We start from the raw sequence: 19,176 nt of genomic DNA on the forward strand, positions 1-19,176 counted from the left end.
TTTCTTTCTTTCTTTCTTTCTTTCTTTCTTTTAAACAGGGTTTTTTTGTGTAGCCTTGGCTGTCCCGGATTCCCTTTGTAGACCAGGCTGGCCTCCAGCAACACCGTGCTTAGCTTCTAAAACTTTTCTTTTTCTTTCTTTTCTTTTTAGTTTTTGTTGTTGTTGTTCTTTGTTTTGTTTTTTGAGACAGGGTTTCTCTGTGTAGCCATGGCTGTCCTGGACTCCCTTTGTAGATCAAGCTGGCCTCGAACTCACAGCAATCCGCCAGTTCCTGCTTCCCTGAGATTACAGGCGTGTGCCACTGCACCCAGTTCTAAAACTGTTCTTAAAGTACAAATGTTGGGGCTGGAGAGATGGCTCAGAGGTTAAGAGCACTCACTGGCTGTTCTTCCAAAGCTCCTGAGTTGAATTCCCAGCAACCACATGGTGGCTCATAACCATCTATCATGAGATCTGGCGCCCTCTGCTGGTGTGCAGGCACACATGCAAGTAAAATGCCATATAAACAAGAAATAAATCTTTTTAAAAAATTGTCTCTGGTTTTAAAAAATATATAGATATTGTCTCAAAAAATCTATAAGATCATTATGTACACACGAACTTTCTGTCATGATACTAGCAGTCATATTGAATACTAACTAATTCTAGAAATAGGTGTCAGCTAGATTTCTGTATGCGTTTTCAGGTTTGGTCTGAGGCCGGTAACTAGGAACTAAGTTGTGTACCTCGTATGTACATACTAGATTGTGGTCCTCAAACCTTTTGGAGATCTTCTGAATGCGGCATTTAAAATGTTTACGTTTTCTACAATAAGCCATGACCGTTCCTAACTGTAACCTTTTGAGGTCTCCAAGCAGCTGATGGGTCCCTGCAACAAAGAATCCACCTGGAATAACTGGGAGCAAGGCAGAAGGGGAAGATCAGCTGGGCGCTTTCTCTACCTCTCTGAGCTAGTAGGCTTTCACCCCAGCATCTGGCTCTCTAAAATCGAAGAACTGAGATTTTATTCAAAGGAACAGGTCCTAGACTCTGGTTCTCAACCTTCCTATTGCTTGGACAGTTCCTCGTGTTGTGTTGACCCTCAACCATAGAATTATTTTGTTTCTAATTCACACGTGTAATTTTGCTATTGTTATTGATCTAATGGAAATATTTTTGGAGATAGCGGTTTTCTTGAGGCTCGCGACCCACCTGTTGAGAACTGTTATCCTAGACGGTTTCCACAGGAAGCCTGACTGCACCTCTGCATTCAAAGTTCTAGATTCCAGCAGGGAGCACGATCGATCAGTCCCTAAAGTTTTCCCCAAAATTCCTGCCTTAGAATGCACTGCGCAGTGACAGGGCAGGTCTGGGGTTGCAGGGGTCTGAAAGAGTGAGTTTCCATGCCCTACACCCACCTCGCTGCTGCTGGAAACCTGACAGGAGGTGGCAGTCAGGGTCTCTGGGAACTCCTACTGGCTGGCGGGGAGGGGCGGAGCCCGAGCCGCCGCCCGCCCGGAAGCGCGCCGGCGGGAAGCCGGCGTGGAGCGCGCCTGTACTGGCGCGGAGACCAGCGTGGCAGGTACTCAGTGGGCGGCGGGAAGTTTGCTGCAGAGGCGGGATCAAAGCGACTCCACGCCGACTGAGACCCTCTCTGCGTCCCCCATATGACGGAGGTGTGAACTGGGAATTGTGGCGCAAGAGCGTCTTCTAGGGGCCGCGATGTGAGATCCTAGCCCTGGTACCCCAAAGTCCTCTTGGCTTCCTGTCACACTGTTTACCGACCCTCTCGGGTACAGCAACGCCTGCAGTGGGAAAGGGTTCGGGTCCTCCCCAAGCTGATGGGTGTGAAGGTTATAAGTGGGCCCTTACTACAAGAGCCCTGTAGGTGGGGTCAGGGGTCACGTGGCCAGATTCCAGAATTGAGACAGAAAACCTACCCTTGTCTTAGATTTATCAGGGTTCTCCAGGGTGTGCTGTTCACAGATTCTCCCTGCCTAGTGCCCCTCCCCAGGCGCCAGGATCTAGTTCTCCTTAATAGCACGGGTGCAGGCCGTAGGGCCGCAGTAACCACTCCGCTCTGTACCCCTCCTGCCCTGGGTTCTTGGGCCGGTGGTTTCAGGAGCTCCCCTATTTCCAAGCGGAGCTATTGTTGCTCTGACCTGGAGGAGGAGCTGGTCCCCTACAGCCCATTCCTCCCCCTGCTTCTGCAGCTTCCCTCAGCCTTGCCTGAGCAGGCTTGCTCTGCAAGCTGGGACATGTCCGGTCCCCAAGGACCTTCCGTGGGTGATGGCTGCAGTGTTGGAGGGGCTGGAGCCAGAGGAAACTGCAGCTGCTGCGGAGGATGCTGCGAGACCCGCTGTGGAGGCTTCGGAGTCCAGGCCTGGTGCACCGTTTCTCCTGGTTGGGAACCAGTTGAACTTGGACCTACGCCCTGGGGGCTGCCATCACCTGCAGTACCTCTGTTCCCAGAAGCCCCCACAACTGCTGCTGGTGGAGTTCTTGCGGCTCAGCACCCACGAGGACCCTCAACTGCTAGATGACACCCTAGCTCAGGTTCCATGGAATCTGTTGCGCCTTCGTTCCCTGGTCCTTAAAGGTGAGTACCCTTGCTCCTGATCCTGTCCTCATCTCTAGCCATGCTTTGACTCTACATCTTGGTCACAAAAGCCATCTTTGTCCTAGCCCTACCTTCAAACCTTTCCTCTCCCTGCACCTTCCTCCCCAAAGTGAGGCTGGGTGGGCTCTTATTTCCTGAGCTTAGGACCCTGAAGGTGCCCAGCTGGGTCTCTTTGCAGATCCCAGTTATTCCTGGGGAATACCATCAGCTGATAGAATTGGTGGTCTTCTCTGTCTGCGCTCCTGTCTTTCTCTGCCCTTCCGGCTGGCTTAAAAGGGAGGTTTCCTGCCTGGTGCTTTCTCTGTCACTCAGGGCTGAACGCAGACTCCAACTCTGAGGGTTACAGCTGTCTCTTCCAGGCGGCCAGAGTCGGGGTGCCCTGGGTGCCTGCCTCCATGGGACCTTGACCACTCTGCCTCCTGGCCTGAGTGAGTTAGCCTGCCTGGCCCACCTGGACCTGAGCTTCAACAGGCTGGAGACCCTGCCGACCTGTGTCCTGGAACTGCTCAGCCTGGATGCGTTGCTGCTTTCCCACAACTGTCTCTCAGAGCTGCCCGAGGCCCTGGGGGCCCTGCACACCCTTACCTTCCTTACTGTGACACACAACTGCCTGCAAAGGCTCCCCGCAACACTGGGGTCCCTGTCCAACCTTCAGCGTCTTGATCTCTCTGAGAACCTTCTCGACACCATACCCTATGAGATTGGAGACCTGAGGAGCCTCAGGGAACTCAATCTAGCCTCCAACCGGCTGCAGTATCTCCCAGCTTCCCTTGGTGAGTAGCCATGGTCCTAGTTTTGGTCCACCAGCCAATATCAAGTGAGTGCCCCTCAGCCACTGCCGAGAACTCCACTCCCATGTGGCCACCTACAGCCCCGAAGTCTTGGCACTCTCGGCTCAACCCCTTTTCTTACACAAAGGCCCCTGTACCTGAGACCTGGCTTGTGAACCTTCACTGCTCCAAAATGGCCCCCTAACTTCCCTTCTCCCTCCTTGGTTGCCTGTAGTCCACATGCATCATTGTCTCACCATGTGGTAGGGCCTGAGGCCTTTAGTGTGAGTGTCTTGTCAAGGTGCCCAGGGCCACCACGAGTGGCCCTCTGCCAACCCTAAGCCAGCACTTGCCTGCAGCGGGGCTGCGGTCCCTGCGGCTCCTTGTTCTGCACAGCAACCTCCTGACCTCCGTGCCCGCTGGTTTGGCCCACCTGCCACTGATCGATCGGCTCGACCTGAGGGACAACCAGCTCCGTGACCTGCCTGCTGAGCTGCTGGACGCTCCCTTTGTGCGCCTGCAGGGGAACCCTCTGGGTGAGGCCTCTCCAGTGCCCCCAAGTCCCCCAGGTAGGCATGGCATGGGGCATGGCCAGCCTATGAGAGGATGAAGGTACATCACCATTTTGACCACATACCTGTCCCTTGTGCAGACATAGCCCAGATGCCAGAAATGCCCAAGCTCTTCCTGACCTCAGATTTGGACAGGTATTAGTGGGAAGGTGGCTAGCGGACATCTGTCTACCCTGTCTCCCTGGCCACACTGGCGCACCTTGTCTGTCTGCCCTCATACCTCTTTCCTCACTCAGCTTCCTTGTGACTCCCCATGGCTGTTCTGTGACCCTGGCCTGTGGTGTCCGCCTGCAGTTCCCAGCAGGAGCCACCACCACACCCATCACCATCCACTATCGACTGTGGTTGCCCGAGCCAGGCCTGGTCTCTCTGGGGCCTCATGACTTCCTGCTCAGTGGTGTCCTGGAGCTGCAGCCTCATGGGGTGGCTTTCCAGCAGGCAGGTCCCGGATGGGTAGGGGGCAGGTGGTAGCCTTGGCAGCCTTGGCCTGGCCCTATCTTACACACTACCGTTGCCTGCCTGACAGGATGTGAGCTTATGGCTACTCTTTGTCCCTCCACGAGTCCGTCGCTGCCGTGAAGTGGTTGTGAGGACACGGAGTGACAACAGCTGGAATGACTTAGAGACCCATCTGGAGGAAGAGGCACCCAAGGTGACAGCTAACTAGGTCCTTGGGAATGAGGAAATGGGAGCAGCTTGCCCTGACACCACCCACCCCTGCCCATTGTCTTCTGCCCTGACCCTATCCTCCCAAATGTTCCAGAGGCTCTGGGCTCGCTGCCAGGTACCCCACTTCTCCTGGTTCCTTGTTGTTTTGCGTCCAGTTTCCAACGCTTGTCTGTTGCCACCAGAGGGAGCACTCCTGTGCTCCTCAGGTCACCCTGGGGTCAAAGTCACTTTCCCCCCTGGGGCCACAGAGGAGCCTCGGCAAGTCTCCATGCAGGTATGGTAGGGCAGTGCCGAGGGTGGCAGGAGGCACCTGGGCATACGGGAGGGCACTCAGTTGGTTCTCCGTCCAGGTGGTACACATGGCCGGACTAGAGCTGAGAGCGCTCCTGGAAGAAGCTGAGGCATCAGTAAGCCCCCTGCTGTGCCTTTCACAGAGCGGCCCTCCCAGCTTCCTGCAGCCAGTCACTGTGCAGTTACCCTTGCCTGCTGGCGTCACAGGTGATGCTGCGTGGGACAGGACCGAAGATGGGTGCTTGGAAGGGGAAACGGCGTTTATGGGGGCGCTTTAGCCTTCTGCCATTTCCTGCCTAGGCTTCAGTCTGGACCGCTCCCACCTGCATCTGCTGTACCGAACGCCCCTGACAGCCACCTGGGACGATATCACCACTCAGGTGGCACTGGAGCTCACTCACCTGTATGCACGCTTCCGGGTCACGCACTTCTCCTGGTCAGTGTCCCCTAGCTTCCTCGGCACCCCTTCCGCCCTTCGTCTGTATGGACACACCTCAACTCTGGCACTTCCAGGTACTGGCTCTGGTATACCACCAAAAACTGTGTGGGGGGCCTGGCACGGAAGGCCTGGGAACGGCTGCGACTGCACCGCGTGAACCTCATTGCGCTGCAGAGGCGCCGAGACCCTGAGCAGGTCCTGCTGCAGTGCCTGCCCCGAAACAAGGTGGGGCAGCAGGAAGGCCGTGGGGTGACCCGAAGGCCAGGGTGGGTGGAGAGCCCTGGCGTCTAATCCCTTGTGGGTGCCTCACAGGTGGATGCCGCCCTGGTTCGGCTGCTGGATCGGTACCGCGGCCCTGAACCCTCTGACACTGTGGAGATGTTTGAGGGTGAGAAGTTCTTTGCGGCCTTTGAGCGGGGCATTGATGTAGATGCTGGTAGGTCTCGCCTCTGTGGGGGGAGGGGCACCGGGGTGTGGCACTTTGGCTCCACCCACTGAGTTCGCCCCGACTCTGCAGACCGTCCAGACTGTGTGGACGGCAGAATCTGCTTTGTCTTCTATTCCCACCTGAAGAATGTAAAGGAGGTGTACATTACCACAACCTTGGACCGGGAAACTCAGGCTGTTCGAGGCCAGGTGGGTTGGTGTGTCAGGGTCTTGGACTGAGGTACCTGGATCCGAGGCCAGAGCTCTGAACCCCACCTGATCCTTCCCCAGGTGTCCTTTTATCGAGGTTCACTTCCCGAGGAGGTGCCTCAAGAGGCTGAGGCTGCCCGGCAGAGGAAGGGTATCGATGCACTGTGGATGGCCACCTTGCCCATCAAGCTACCGGTGAGGCTTGAGCCGCATAAGCTGACAGGAGGAGACAGGAGTCCCAGGGTGACCAAAGACAAAGAGAACGGGTACAAGCTTACTGTATCCTTGCCTCCTGACAGAGACTCCGGGGGCCCCAAGGGAGTGGACAGGGGAATGACTTCTCCCTGATGCCTCTAAACCTGGGTGATGCAGAAACCGGTTTCCTGACTCAGAGCAATCTGCTGAGTGTGGCCTCACGCCTGGGTCCTGACTGGCCAGCCGTGGCTCTGCACCTAGGCATGCCCTACCGTGAGCTACAGCGTATCCGGCATGAATTCAGGTAGGCCTCTGTGAGTTCTGGTGAACCTCCTGCCTCTCAGCCTCAGCTTCAGGGCTGACACTCACCCCACCCCTCATCCCCTCGCACTAGCTGAAAACTTTCAAAGAGATGGAAATGGAGCAAATATCAGCCTAGAAAAGGAGAGTCTGGGCACTGGCCTGGCCCAAGGAAGTTTGTTTTGAGATATACTGAGCCTCTGTGTGTATTTCTGGGCAAAACACCTTCATGGCCACCTTCTTCCCCTCCAAGGGATGACCTGGATGGGCAGATCCGCCACATGCTCTTCTCCTGGGCTGAGCGCCAGACTGGACGGCCAGAAGCTGTGGGAAACCTGGTAAAGGCCTTGGAACAGAGCGACCGGCAGGATGTGGCCGAAGAAGTGCGTGCCATCTTGGAGCTTGGCCGCCACAAGTACCAAGATAGCATCCGGCGCACAGGGCTGGCCCCAGAGGGTTCCAGTCTGCCTGGCACCTCAGCTTCACAGTCTGCCCAGGCCTAGGCTTACAGGCTTATGCTGGCCTTTGACTTGACTTGGCCAGTGGGCAGGGCCCATATCCTTCTACCTCGCCTGTGTGGTACAGTGCTCAGGCATACAAAGACTTGTCGCTGTTTAGAAAGCTTGGTTCGTTACTTACTTTTTGAGACAGGGTCTTACCGTCTAGCCCAAGCTAGCTTCCAACTCTTAGAGCACCTCAGAGATTGATGTACTTGAAGTGATCTGAAGCCAAGTCCCTGTGTGTGTCCGTACTTCCTACCATGATGGGGCAAAGGGGCTGGAGAGATGGCTCAGCGGTTAAGAGCGCTGTGCTCTTCCAGAGGTCCTGAGTTTGATTCCCAGCAACCACATGGTGGCTCACAACCATATGTGATAGAATCTGATTTTCTCTTCTGGTGTAGTGACGTTCACAGAGAGAAAGAGCAGTTAACAGCACTGACTGGTCTTTCAGGGGAACCAGTTTCAATTCCCAGCACCTACGTGATGACTCAAAACAGTCTGTAATTCCAGTTCCAAAGGATCAGAACCCTTCCTCTCGCCTCCGCAGGCACCAGGCACACATACGGTGCAAACATGCATGCAGGCAAAACAAAATAAATAAAATAAAAGCTACTTACTGCGTGTGTGTGTGTGTGTTAACTTTGCAGTTAACTTTGCAGAGATTGTTCTCCCCTTCCATGTGGGTCCCCAGTGATGAAACCGGGGTCACCTGGCGTGGTTGCAAACACCTTTACCCCGTGAGCCATCTGTAGGCCCTCAAGTGTGTGTTTCCCAGGAGGAGCCATTCTACATAGTAACCCTGCAGTAGGTTAGGATACAAAGTCACCTATGTGACAGAATGGTGCATAAGCCCTGCCCACCAGGGTCTTAACGGAGCATCTATCTTAAAGCTCTGGGACCAAACCTCCCCCAGGTCACCCCATTCTGCCATCTGTTCTAGGTCCCTATCCTCGATTGAGGGGGCCAGACAGCCTAGGGAAAGACCTTCCCCTCAAGGGTGGCCTGAGGCTGTGGCTGGTGTCGGTGGCCACGCCGGCCAGGAGGGGGAGCCTATGACAGTAAGGACTTAGGGCGGAGCGGGCGCGCCTCCGAGAGACGCGCCTCCCCGCCTAGGTGCAGGCCCCGCGCGCGGCACAGCGGGGAGGCGATCCCGGCGGCGGCCGTGTGGTGAGTGCTTAGCCGGTCAGTTCTCGTGGCGTCCACCCAAACATGGCTTGGGTTGCGGGGAGAAAAAGGGAGGCGTTGGTGGCTGGGAGAGGTGACATCTGCTCAGACACAGCGGCTCCGGGGGAGCCGGGACCGGCGGGTACCTCGACCGGCTGTGGAAGGCCGTGCTCAGTCCCGGCTCTGCCGGGCGCGCTCCCCGCGCACACGTGTCCCAGCAGTGTGGAAGCTCCAGAACTGAGGCTGGAGTCGTTTTTGCTGAGGATGGGGGCTCCTCACACGTGGGAACCCACTGGCCTTGCGTGGGCGCGGTACATGGTCAGAGTCCGCATCGTTTGGCTGGAGATAGCGAGGCCGGCTGAGCCCCGACCGTAGGGTAAAGGGCATGGTCAGGCCTGGAGCAGAGGATGTGCCCCAATCCTGGTTTCCCTTTATACCTCGCTGTGGAGCCCTCTCCCTTCTAGCTTGCAAGGCAAAGCTAACCTCCCTAAGAGGAAGGGGGGAGAGAGACTGGCTGCGGGGGGGAAGGGGGGGGACGCTGGTGGCTGGGTTTAGCCCCAGCCTAGTTTCTTTTTTCTTTTCTTTTTCTTTCTTTTCTTTTTTTTTTTTTTCCCTAGACAGGATCTCTCTGTGTTGCGCTGGCTGCCCTGGGACTCTCCGTAGACCAGGCTAGCTTCGAACTCACAGAGATCCACCTACCTGCCTCTGCCTCCCAGGAGCTGGGGTTAAAAAGAGGGAGTCACCAGCAGGATACAGGCATCTTCATTCATGGAAAGTCAGGAAGATGCTGTATGAAGCTGTTAGCCTCTGTAGGCTAACCTGATCTTTGTCAGTCGGCCTGTGGCTAGACTGGGGAAGGCTGAGACAGCTAGACAGAAAGGGCTGGATTCTCAGTGGCTTGACTGGATAGTCAAGTTTCTATGGTAACACCAGATAGTGCTGAGGGGTCCCTGACGGCTGTCTCAAACTGATGAGAGTTAAAGAACACACCAAAAAGGAAAAAAAAAAAAAAAAAGCCTGGTGTGGTGAGCACATGTCTTTAATCCTAGCACTCAGGAGGCAGAGGCAGGCAGATCTCTGACTTTGAGGCCAGCCTAGTCTACAGAGTGAATTCCAAGACAGCCAGGGCTGCTGCAGAAAAAAAAAACAAACTAAGAAACAGGAACAACATAACCTAAAACCAAAAAACAAGCACTAGGGATGTGGAGGGAGAGAAAAGCCCAGAGGGTTCCCTTTGCCTGTTGTTCCGGGCAGCAGAATCCATCACTCTCAGCCGGGCAACTGTGCTCTCTGTTTTGTTTAGGTTTGGGTCCAGGGCTGACTCAGCCCTAGGGATCTCAGTGCCTGCCCGGCTCTTCCCTGGGCTTCAGATGGTCTGTCTGACTCCCAGGACACATGGGACACCCAGGTGCCCAGATCTCAGATATTAGGGGAGGGAGGTAGCGTCTGAGGGACAGCAGGCTTACTCTTCCTGAGGGCAGAGGCAGAGGGAAGGACGGCTCTTCCGCTAGAGACCAGGCCGAGCAGGGAGAGGCTGCTGTAGCTAGTTTATGTTTAGAGGATGGTATGGGGAAGGACTACAGTTCAGAGGTCAGGCCCGCGCCACACGCCAGGGTTAGGGGGTGTGACAGGTACTCTTCCACTGAGGCCCCTGTGCAGAGGTGGAGCAGAGGGCAGAGGGCAGAGGGCGCCCCCATGCCCTCTGGACCTGCCAGGTGAGCAGAGCCTGTGCTTGGCAGTGGTGGTTTTGAAAGTCAAGCATCCCTTCCTTGCTCTTTCCAGAGAACGGGTATACCTTCTTCTGATAGGTATACCCAGGTCTCACAGCACAGTGGGTATTGACCCATTTCTCAAGAGCATAGGTTGACAGATCCATATCGGGTGCCCCCTGCCCTAGGGTTCCTGGGCTTTATCCCGTAGCCTGCAGACAGAAACCTACTGAGTGATTTGAGAACATGGTGGCCCCCGGGGCTGGGGTACCTCTGCATAGGCAACCTGGTTCTCAGGGTTAGTCCGTCCCTTCCTTAGCACTCAGGCTGAGCCCAGCCCCAGGGCCCCAGAAATTGTCTCAGCCCCCTTCCTTTTCCCAAAGCTGCAGAGATTACCCTCTAGCCCAAAGTGAAAGAGAAAGTCCACCCCCCCAGGCCCGCCCCGCCCCGCCCCTCAGCCAATCCCTGTAGCCTTTCGCCTCCTCCCCCTCGGCAGTCTCTTTATCTCCTCAGTGAGCATACTTGTCGGAGCGGTGGAGAAGCAGTTGTATGCACACTGGCTGGGGTGCACACAGGGTGAGCAGGACCCTGCGGATTGTGGGGGTAGAGGTGGGGAATAGGTCGTTTGGGGGCTCTTTAGTGTGACACAGCCATGAGACCCCATATGGCGGCACTGAGGACAGTAGCTCCTGTGTGACAGCTGACTTCTGAGGGCTCAGGAAGAGACCCAGGGGAGGACCCAGGACTTGTTTTTATGACTGGCTCCCTCCTGGGAGCCCCCTGAGGTTGGCTCTTGAATTCCCATCCTTGCTGCAAATAGAAGAGCCCGTTCTCTCCCACTCAAGGAATGGGGTATACCAGCCACAGATGCTGGAGGAGACAGACATCCCTCTGCTTCCTTCTTCATGCCATTTAATCCCATCATCTCTTACCCAAGTCCTTATCCCTAGGCTCCTTTGTCCGTCAGGAATGAAACACTCCTTTTAGGAAGTAGACAGGAAGCTGGGCAACCAGCTCGGTACGAATGGGAATCTTGCTTCTTTATGGGAAGGGGCTCCGTGGCCCACAGTGAGCTGCCATGGAACTGGCTCTGCTCCACCACCGAGTAGCTCCACAAAGGAGAACCCACCCCCGCCCCGTGCATCCCACTGAAAATAGTATATGCTAGCTGCCTCTGTTTAAGGATGGGAACCGGTTATCACTGCTCAAACCCAGGGTCCAAGTACCACTGCATTAAAAGGCACCTGGCCCTTTAAAAGCTGGAGCTTGCCTTCTGTGCGTGAGCATATGCGTGTGAGCGTGAGTTCCTGGCTGCCTGGGAGGACGCCACGGGGAGGGCATCGAAGGGAAGCCAGGTGGCCCCAGGGATGGGCGGCCTCCCTTTCTCCCTCCAACCACCCTCCACTGTATCCCCAAGGCACCTTGATGGCTGCAGCCTGGAGCCTGGAGTCTAGGGAGTGAGGGGCTTCATGACCTTGTGAGACGGTGGGTGGGTGGAGAGGCTTCTTTCTCTGACAGACCCCTTCCACCACTCATTCTGTCCTTTCTTTCAGGTGGCAGAAGTCTTGAAATTGCTCTGAAGGTGAGGACATCCCCTCCCCCACCAGCAGCCGCCAGCCACCCACATTGTCCTCACCAGCCCCTCCCCATCAGTGCCTCCACTTACATCGCCCGGCCTGAGTCAGCCTCCTGCTTCACTTGGTGTAAATGGCTGATAAGCAGATCAGGTCAGAGAGACCCCAAGCCTTTGGTCTTGGCTTCCACCCCCTCCCCAGCATGACCTCCCGACCCCCCTGTCCTGTGGTTGAGGATGTGAGTCCTGACACTTGACCCTGCCTACACAGCCTGCCGGCCAAGCTCATCAATGGTGGCATCGCTGGGCTAATCGGGGTCACCTGCGTGTTCCCCATCGACCTGGCTAAGACACGGCTGCAGAACCAGCAGAATGGCCAGCGCATGTATGCCAGCATGTGAGTGAGTGAGAGCTGGAGAGGCGGGATGTGGGTGCAGCTTCCACTTTTGATCTCTGCTGCTGTTTGATCAAGGGGAGACAGGGTAGGACAGGCCTGAGGAAGTTCGTATCCCTGACAGAGTTTTTGGCTTCTCTGTGGGCCCTGGATGATTATACTGGGCAGAGGTGGTGCTGGCTGCCCTTGCCTGACTCAGGGCCAGGGTCCAGCTGGCCACTGCTTATTGCCATCCCCTTGGCTACAGGTCTGACTGCCTCATCAAGACCATCCGCTCTGAGGGCTACTTCGGCATGTACAGGGGTGAGGCTTGGGATGGGCAACAGACGGGTCTGGCAGGGAGCAGGGGCAGGGGTGCATGCCTGGGCTCGGTCTGAGTGTGGACATGGCGTGTGGTGTGGTAATACCTGAGCACAATGGGGGCATCTGTCAAGCTGGGGGAATTGAATGTCTGAGGGGGACAGTCTTCTGAAGGTCTCAACCCTCACCTGCTACAGCAGGACAGGGTTTTTTTTCCCTCTATCCTAATGGCTCACATCTCCTCCATTATTCTCTGTGACAGGCAGGACCACATCTGCGCCTACAGCCTAGGGCAGGAGCCATTACACAAAGCAGCTTAGGAAACAATCCCTGAGGGTGGATTTGCCCAGATGCTGTGTGGCCCTGAGCCCTGAGCAGCCACCCACAGCCTTTCCCTGAGCCCTGACCCACACTGTGGTCCTGCCAGTGGGCACACCTGTCCCCAGGAGGGAGGCACACTGTAGCCTCTGGGGCCCTGATCCTCATTGCCTTTCAGGAGAGGCTTGTTCTGCCAAAATCAGAGACAGATGGAGGTGGAATGCTGGGGAGGGAGGACACAGCGCCACCCCATCCTGCCTGGTTCCCGCCTGCCTGGCACGAAACAGGCCCATATGTGGGTGAGAGGGCAGGAGGCTGCAGCCAAGGAGTGCCAGGCAGAGCTTTGCCAGTGTGGAGCAAAGTGCTATCCCATAGTCTCCCTAACCTAAGCTACCCAACAAGTCTGTCCCCGCCTGACCTGCTTGTGTCCCGCAAGCCTCAGCTTACCCTCAGATGCCCCACAGGAGCAGCAGTAAACCTGACCCTGGTCACCCCCGAGAAGGCCATCAAGCTGGCAGCTAATGACTTCTTCAGACATCAGCTCTCTAAGGATGGGTGAGAAGCTCAGCCACCCTGGCTGCTGGGGCGCAGGTCCTGAGGAAGGGCGTGTTACTAATCCCACCCCTAGCCCAGCAGTCCCCTAGGCTGATAACAAATGCCCAGAGAGAGGTTCTTCTACCTTAGTCCCTCTGCTCATCCCTGACCTTGTGGGAGCTGCCCACGTGAGGAGGTGCAAAGCAGCTGCTGAGTCAGTGGCTCTTGGCCCCTAGCCACCGTCTGCCGCCAGAATTTGGGGGCACTAAGCAGCCACCACATCACTGGAGGGTGGGGCTACAAGGTTGGCCCCCTCCCGCTCCCCATCCCTCTCTATGAGCCCTTGTGTATGAGACCATCTGTCTTTTGGGCTGGATGCCTGTTGCTGGAGGGTCTGGAGCCCAGGGCTGTGCCCCCATGGGACCTCCACAGTTCCCATCCCCCTTTACACCAGCAAATCAGACAGTCCCTGCCCCACGTAGGGAGGGAGCTGTTCCTCATCATCTCAGTCACAGCCCTGCCCTATAGACAGAAGCTGACCCTGCCTAAGGAGATGTTGGCAGGCTGCGGGGCGGGCACCTGCCAGGTGATTGTGACGACCCCCATGGAGATGCTGAAGATCCAGTTGCAAGATGCAGGCCGCATTGGTAAGGTGCAGGGAGGGGACAACAGCTAGACCCTGCCACCTGCCCCTTCCCCTTTCCCAAGCTAGGGGGAATTGACCAGAGAACCTTTCTTACTAGCTGCTCAGAGGAAGATTCTGGCTGCCCAGGCTCAGCTCTCGGCTCAGGGAGGTGCCCACCCCTCAGTAGAGGCTCCAGCCGCTCCTCGGCCCACAGCCACCCAGCTGACCCGGGAGCTGCTGCGGACCCATGGCATTGCTGGCCTCTACAAGGGACTGGGGGCCACGCTGCTCAGGTGGGAAGACTGGCCTATGTGAGGAGGTAGTCTGCCTGCCGGCCCTTGCCACTGGCCTCACTTCTTCCCTCTCCACAGGGATGTCCCCTTTTCTATCGTCTACTTCCCCCTGTTTGCCAACCTCAATCAGCTGGGCCGCCCATCTTCTGAGGAGAAGTCACCTTTCTATGTGTCCTTCCTGGCAGGCTGCGTGGCTGGAAGCGCAGCCGCAGTGGCTGTCAACCCCTGTGATGGTCAGTGCTTGGGTCTGGGCCCCACTGTGGGGGAGGGGAGGGACAGGAGTCCCCCTTCCCCTGGTCATGACTCATTTGTTCCTTGTAGTGGTGAAGACTCGGCTTCAGTCACTTCAGCGGGGTGTCAATGAGGACACTTACTCTGGGTTTCTGGACTGTGCCAGGTGGGCCAGGTCCTGTGAGCTTGGGGCACGGCCAGGGTGGGGCTGGCTGGACATAATTTCTGATCTTCTCCTCCTTTACAGAAAGATCTGGAGACATGAGGGGCCTTCAGCCTTCCTGAAAGGTGCCTACTGCCGTGCGCTGGTCATTGCCCCACTGTTTGGCATTGCTCAGGTGGTCTACTTTTTGGGCATCGCTGAGTCCCTGCTGGGGCTGCTGCAAGAACCCCAGGCCTGAGCCTGTGGCTGCATCTCCCTGGCCTATGAGCTGGGGCCAGAACAGGGTGACCAGCACAAGCCTGAGGAGGAATGGTCTCTCCCCAGTCCTCCCCATCAAACAGGAAGGCAAGGGGAGGGTGCAGGGTCCACATGGGTGGTGCACACGTAGGCCCCCATGGGGTCCTGAAGGAAAAAAAAAATGGGATCAAGGTCTTATTTATGGAGAAACTGCAGAAATCTGTACATTCCTCAAGCCAGTCCTGTTGAGCCAGTCTTGTTCCAACCCTGTACCTCAACCCAGTCCCGCCTGGCCTGAACACCTCCTGAAACAGAGCTGGTCTCTGGGCTGGAGGCCCAGGCCTGGTCTGGGCAGGTAGACCCTACCTTGTAGTCCACTGGCTCCGGTCTCTGAGGCTCTCCTCATCTACAAAGGGGACCCACACACACACACACACACACACAATTATTTATTGAATTTGCTGTGCCCATGTGGCTCTTCCTGTCCTCCGTCCATCAGTCTGTTTGCCCCTGCTGCTCTTTCCACCTCATCCAGGGCCCCACTCTGCCTCCCCAGCCAGCCTCACAGAAAGGCTTGGAGTACCCTAATCATGTCAAGCTAGGATTCCCGGGCTGGTTGTCAGTCAGCCACATTCGTTCTCATCCCAGGCACCCCACACATACTCTTCCTGGTGAGCCTTTGGGCCCCCACCACGTGGGACCCAGATTGCTTGAGGTCTTTGTGTGCCTGTGGTGGGCAGCTTGCTCTCCCCACCTCCCAGCAGTCAGCTGGCCAGGCTCCTTGGGGATGGGCCCATAAGGGCACAGTTGCCTTTCTCCTGTGCTTGTGTGCTCTGTGTGCCTCAGGCCTTCTGCTGACCCCGTCCAATGAATTAGTTCTCCAGCCTGGTAACTCTTTCTGATAAAACCCTACTCCTGGACAGAGGTGGCTGTGGGGGAAGGGCAGGCATGAAGGCCAGTATGGGCCACCCTGCTCTCTGGGCCTCGGTCCATATTTGGAAAGCCCCACCCTTCCAGCCCTGGATCCTCTGTTCTGAATCAAAGCAGTCCTCCCCTGCCCTGGCCATGTGATTGTGTTTGGTGATTGACTGAAGTGCTGGTGCTGTGTCCCTCAAGCCCAACCCCCTCCATGGAGGCCCCTTCCCTGTGACACTACCTGGGGCTCAAGTCCGGGCCGCCACTAGTTCACGGTTGCTCCTGGGAGCCGCCCCTCCTATCATGTCTGTACCTTGAAAGCTGCTGCTGCTGCTTACAGAATTATATATTTTTTCTTTTGAAGAGTTTTAAGAAGTTGTAACTTTTTGTGTCTTGTCATGTAAAAGATAAATAAATATTCTAAGTAGATGCTTGCTTTCAGAGTCTGCTTATGTGGGACAGTGAGGAAAGGGCAGACTCCCAGGCTCTCTCCTCTGCAGACCCGCATTGCCTCGTCTCCACCCTTGCAGACCTGCTTTGGAGCCACCTCCCTCCTATCCTCCTGTCTGGATAGGATACAGGCAGACAACCTTGCTCCGCCTTTGACTTGAGTCTCTTTAGATGTGAGAAAAGGAGCGAGGCACAGGGAACCCCGCCTCACCCTATCCCCGGGTTCCCAGGGTGGAGCATGCAGGCGTGGCCCCGCTGACGAAGCCGCTGGCCCCGCCTCCTTGCCTCTGATCCTCCCTGCGCTCGAAGTGGTGCATTGTGGGAAACTCCAGAGCACTCGCTGGTATCCGCAGCCGCCGCCCGCTGTCATCCTGAGAAGCAAGTGCGCAGCTAGAAGCTGGAGGCCCGACGGAAGACGTAAGACAACAGGCCCTTCTGAGGGTGGGCAGGGACCGGGAAATGGGGTAGGGTTAGGGGCGCTGGGTCTGATGGCCAAGTAGTAATGCTTTGGCCTTGAAGGTCACCAAGGTTGGGGCATGAGCACCTTACTCTCCCGGGCTCAGCAGCCCTGGGGAGGCAGAGGTGGCATTTGGAAGAATAGGATGTAAGTGCAAGCCTAAAATAACCAAGGGCAGATCTCCTGCTTTGTGCAAACTTGATGCCCAATGGCTAAGAACTCTCCAGAAACTGTATCATGGAGGGGATACCAGGACTCTCTGCATGGTGGGGGATATCTGGCTTTCTGTACTGGTCATCTCCATCATGGTGTGACCTTCAGATGACCTTCAGTGTGTTCATTGTGGGGACACTTGGAGCTTGAGCTCTACCTTCTCAAAGTGACTCCCCTTCCCAGCACCCGGGCCATTTGTCCCCCCAGGGTAGAGGCAGACAGGTAGTCCTGGGTCCTCCAGGCAAGAGCCAGGCCCTAGTCTCTCCAGTCAGGACAGGGAAAATCAAGGTGAGGTTTTTCTATAGCCTGGGACCCACACTCTGCTTGGCTCCTGTAGCATAGCCTTGAGCTCAGCAAGGAACTCTTGCCCTTGAGCTAGATGAAGCTGTGGCCTGTTTGGGGGAAAGGGCACCAGATCTAAGCTGGGTGGGGCCGATGGCTGACCAGATGCACAGGCCAGCAGATTCCCTGATGGCTTCTTTGCCTCCATTTTATCACTTTCTGGTCCTGATAGTCCTGGTGACCTGGATTCACTCTCCCCATGACAGAATTTGAGAACCCAGGCTCTGGGCTCCTTCCCTTCCTCTTAGACTCTGCTCAAGCTGAGATCAAGGTGCCATGGTGTCCCATTCTGTAAAACAATGAGCTCCCAAGATGGCATGCAGTGCTCAGTTATGTCAGAGTTTCCCTTGATTCCTTTCTGCCCCCTCTGAGCAAATACTCTCTTCCAGCTTCCAGGGTTAGATTCTTAGGTCTCCAGCAAAGCCTCCCTACCCCCACCTGTGGGATAAACACAGCGCATGTGAAGCAAGACTAGATTATAGGTGAGGAAGCGGAGACCTCTGGTCTCAATAGTTGGAGGGGTTTCTCCAAGAATGGTCACAAGCAGACAAAGGCCAGGTCTTGGAAGAGGAGGGACTAGGCCCATAGGATGCTTCTCCGCTAGAGCTTCTGAAGAGTTCAAGGAATTGGGAAGGTTATGTCCGTGGGGCGGGGGCAGGAAAGCTATACAGAAGGTGCCTTGTCCCTGTTTACTACCTCACTTGTATCTCCCTCCAGACCCATATAATGCCCAGAGGTGAGCTGTCCTGAGACTCTGTGCTCCAGCCACCTGTCAGTCCCACAAGCCCCAAAAGAGCTGCCAGCACAAATCGTCATGGAGTCCCGAGGAAAGTCAGCCAGCAGCCCCAAGCCAGACACCAAGGTGCCTCAGGCCACAGCAGAGGCCAAGGCTACTCCAGCTGCTGATGGGAAAGCCCCCTTGACCAAGCCTGCGAAGAAGGACGCCCAAGCAGAGAAGCAGGAGCAACCAGCAGCCCCTGGGCCAGCCGCCACCAAGAAGACAACGGCCAAGGCAGATCCTGTGCTCCTCAACAATCACAGCAACCTGAAGCCAGCCCCTGCAGTGCCGGCGACCCCCAGCAGTCCCGATGCGACCTCAGAGCCCAAGGGTCCTGGGGATGGGGCTGAGGAGGACGAGTCCAACACTGGAGGCCGAGGCCCCTGGCCTTGTGAGAACTTGACCCCTTTGCTGGTGGCTGGGGGTGTGGCCGTGGCCACCATAGCCCTAATTCTTGGTGTGGCCTTCCTAGCCCGGAAAAAATGATGCCTGGTGTCCAGGTGGGGGCACAGAGGCACTTTCTGTACAGACCTGAATATATAGTGCATGCAAGGTCCTAGATACTTATCTATACATACGGACATACATCACACACGCACACATACACACATACACCACACATACATGCACATACATCCATGCAGCAGGAAAGAAAGAGACAGTGAGTCCACCTCCACTGACCCCAGCACACCCTCTCCCAAGTTCTGGGGCAGGAGCCCAGCTCTGCAGTTTGCAGGAAGTACTAGCATGGGGCAAAGGGGATAGCTTGGACTAGACAACTAGGAAAATAGGAAGAGATGCTGGCTGTGGCCTCTGAGAGAAGTGGAGTAGGCTGGCCCTGTAGGGACATTAAGAGACATGGCTACTTTACTCTCTTTTGAGCTTCTGGGGGCAGTCTGTCTGGGCCTGATGCAGGAGGCCTGACCTGAGGTGGGATTCAAATCTGCAGAGCTACCTCTACCCACTGTCCCTGTCCTGGCTGAGTGGAAAGGCAAAACTTAACCACTAAATTTGGAATGAGATCCCCACCTCCTTCTCTTTTTTCAATATGTGCCCCAGAAGAGCTCCTGAGACTAGGATCACCTTACTTCATTGCCCAGAGCAGCAATTGTTGGGGGGAGGGACGGGCGGGGTGCTGAAAGCCCAGTAGGGAGGCAGGAGACACGGAGGAGCTACATTACAGTTCTGCCTGCCCAATACTCCCCGATAGGCTGTCCTTCCTGCCTGCATCCAACACCCCCTTGAGTCTAACAGCGTATAAATGCAATAACACAGGTAGAGTAGAACTGCCCAGTGGGTGCCGCTCACCCACTGCCTGCAGGAAGACCTGCTGTGCAGCCCCTCCTTAGTGCATCTGGCCCCAGCTTGCCCCTCAATGTGGTGACGGTGGGCCGGTTTCCAGAAGGCTGCAGTGGGCTCTAAGGAAACATTGCCCTCACCTGGCCGGTGGCTGCAGGGACCTTGGGCCTGAGTGGAGGCTGAGTTTGAAATAAACTGTTACAATATAAA

The 19,176-nt window shown here is 56.2% G+C and overlaps 3 protein-coding genes across 14 annotated transcripts; all 3 read left to right on the forward strand.

Moving 5' to 3' along the window:
- The first annotated feature begins 1,511 nt into the window (after positions 1-1,511).
- On the forward strand, positions 1,512-7,583 carry Pidd1 (p53-induced death domain protein 1). 6 transcript variants are annotated; one of them, XM_055606902.1, is made up of 16 exons: positions 1,512-1,772; positions 2,193-2,578; positions 2,959-3,372; positions 3,729-3,938; positions 4,022-4,076; positions 4,178-4,379; positions 4,468-4,593; positions 4,705-4,884; positions 4,961-5,108; positions 5,202-5,337; positions 5,415-5,565; positions 5,653-5,776; positions 5,858-5,976; positions 6,058-6,171; positions 6,276-6,475; positions 6,725-7,583. In XM_055606902.1, the coding sequence occupies exons 2-16, from the start codon at positions 2,269-2,271 to the stop codon at positions 6,972-6,974; spliced, it is 2,739 nt and encodes a 912-aa protein (XP_055462877.1). In that variant the 5' UTR covers positions 1,512-1,772; positions 2,193-2,268; the 3' UTR covers positions 6,975-7,583. The 6 variants fall into 6 exon arrangements, with proteins under 6 accessions (XP_055462877.1, XP_055462879.1, XP_055462880.1 ...); XM_055606904.1 differs by having other exon boundaries at positions 1,512-1,703; XM_055606905.1 differs by having other exon boundaries at positions 1,512-1,655.
- Positions 7,584-8,073: 490 nt separating this feature from the next.
- Positions 8,074-15,856, forward strand: Slc25a22 (solute carrier family 25 member 22). Of its 7 annotated transcripts, none has more exons than XM_055606814.1 (10): positions 8,074-8,138; positions 11,398-11,571; positions 11,689-11,814; positions 12,059-12,114; positions 12,894-12,984; positions 13,492-13,610; positions 13,707-13,881; positions 13,960-14,114; positions 14,203-14,278; positions 14,360-15,856. In XM_055606814.1, the coding sequence occupies exons 2-10, from the start codon at positions 11,552-11,554 to the stop codon at positions 14,511-14,513; spliced, it is 972 nt and encodes a 323-aa protein (XP_055462789.1). In that variant the 5' UTR covers positions 8,074-8,138; positions 11,398-11,551; the 3' UTR covers positions 14,514-15,856. The 7 variants fall into 7 exon arrangements, with proteins under 7 accessions (XP_055462789.1, XP_055462792.1, XP_055462793.1 ...); XM_055606817.1 differs by having other exon boundaries at positions 8,087-8,153; XM_055606818.1 differs by lacking the exon at positions 8,074-8,138 and adding an exon at positions 10,360-10,420.
- Positions 15,857-15,941: 85 nt separating this feature from the next.
- On the forward strand, positions 15,942-19,176 carry Cend1 (cell cycle exit and neuronal differentiation 1). The gene is made up of 2 exons (XM_055606822.1): positions 15,942-16,294; positions 17,607-19,176. The coding sequence occupies exon 2, from the start codon at positions 17,704-17,706 to the stop codon at positions 18,151-18,153; it is 450 nt and encodes a 149-aa protein (XP_055462797.1). The 5' UTR covers positions 15,942-16,294; positions 17,607-17,703; the 3' UTR covers positions 18,154-19,176.

This window comes from Psammomys obesus, unplaced genomic scaffold (genome assembly GCF_907164565.1).
Source record: "Psammomys obesus unplaced genomic scaffold, mPsaObe1.curated_primary_1811, whole genome shotgun sequence".
In the NCBI taxonomy this organism is placed as follows: Eukaryota; Metazoa; Chordata; class Mammalia; order Rodentia; family Muridae; genus Psammomys; species Psammomys obesus.

Coding starts and splice junctions, on each gene's coding strand:
- Pidd1 (XM_055606902.1), top strand. CDS start 2,269: ATGGCTGCAGTGTTGGAGGGGCTGGAGCCAGAGGAAACTGCAGCTGCT. Junction 4,077..4,177: donor CTGACCTCAGATTTGGACAG/GTATTAGTGGGA, acceptor TTCCTCACTCAG/CTTCCTTGTGACTCCCCATG. Junction 4,380..4,467: donor ATGGGGTGGCTTTCCAGCAG/GCAGGTCCCGGA, acceptor CCTGCCTGACAG/GATGTGAGCTTATGGCTACT.
- Slc25a22 (XM_055606814.1), top strand. CDS start 11,552: ATGGCTGATAAGCAGATCAG. Junction 13,882..13,959: donor CTGGGGGCCACGCTGCTCAG/GTGGGAAGACTG, acceptor CCCTCTCCACAG/GGATGTCCCCTTTTCTATCG. Junction 14,115..14,202: donor GGCTGTCAACCCCTGTGATG/GTCAGTGCTTGG, acceptor TGTTCCTTGTAG/TGGTGAAGACTCGGCTTCAG.
- Cend1 (XM_055606822.1), top strand. CDS start 17,704: ATGGAGTCCCGAGGAAAGTCAGCCAGCAGCCCCAAGCCAGACACCAAG.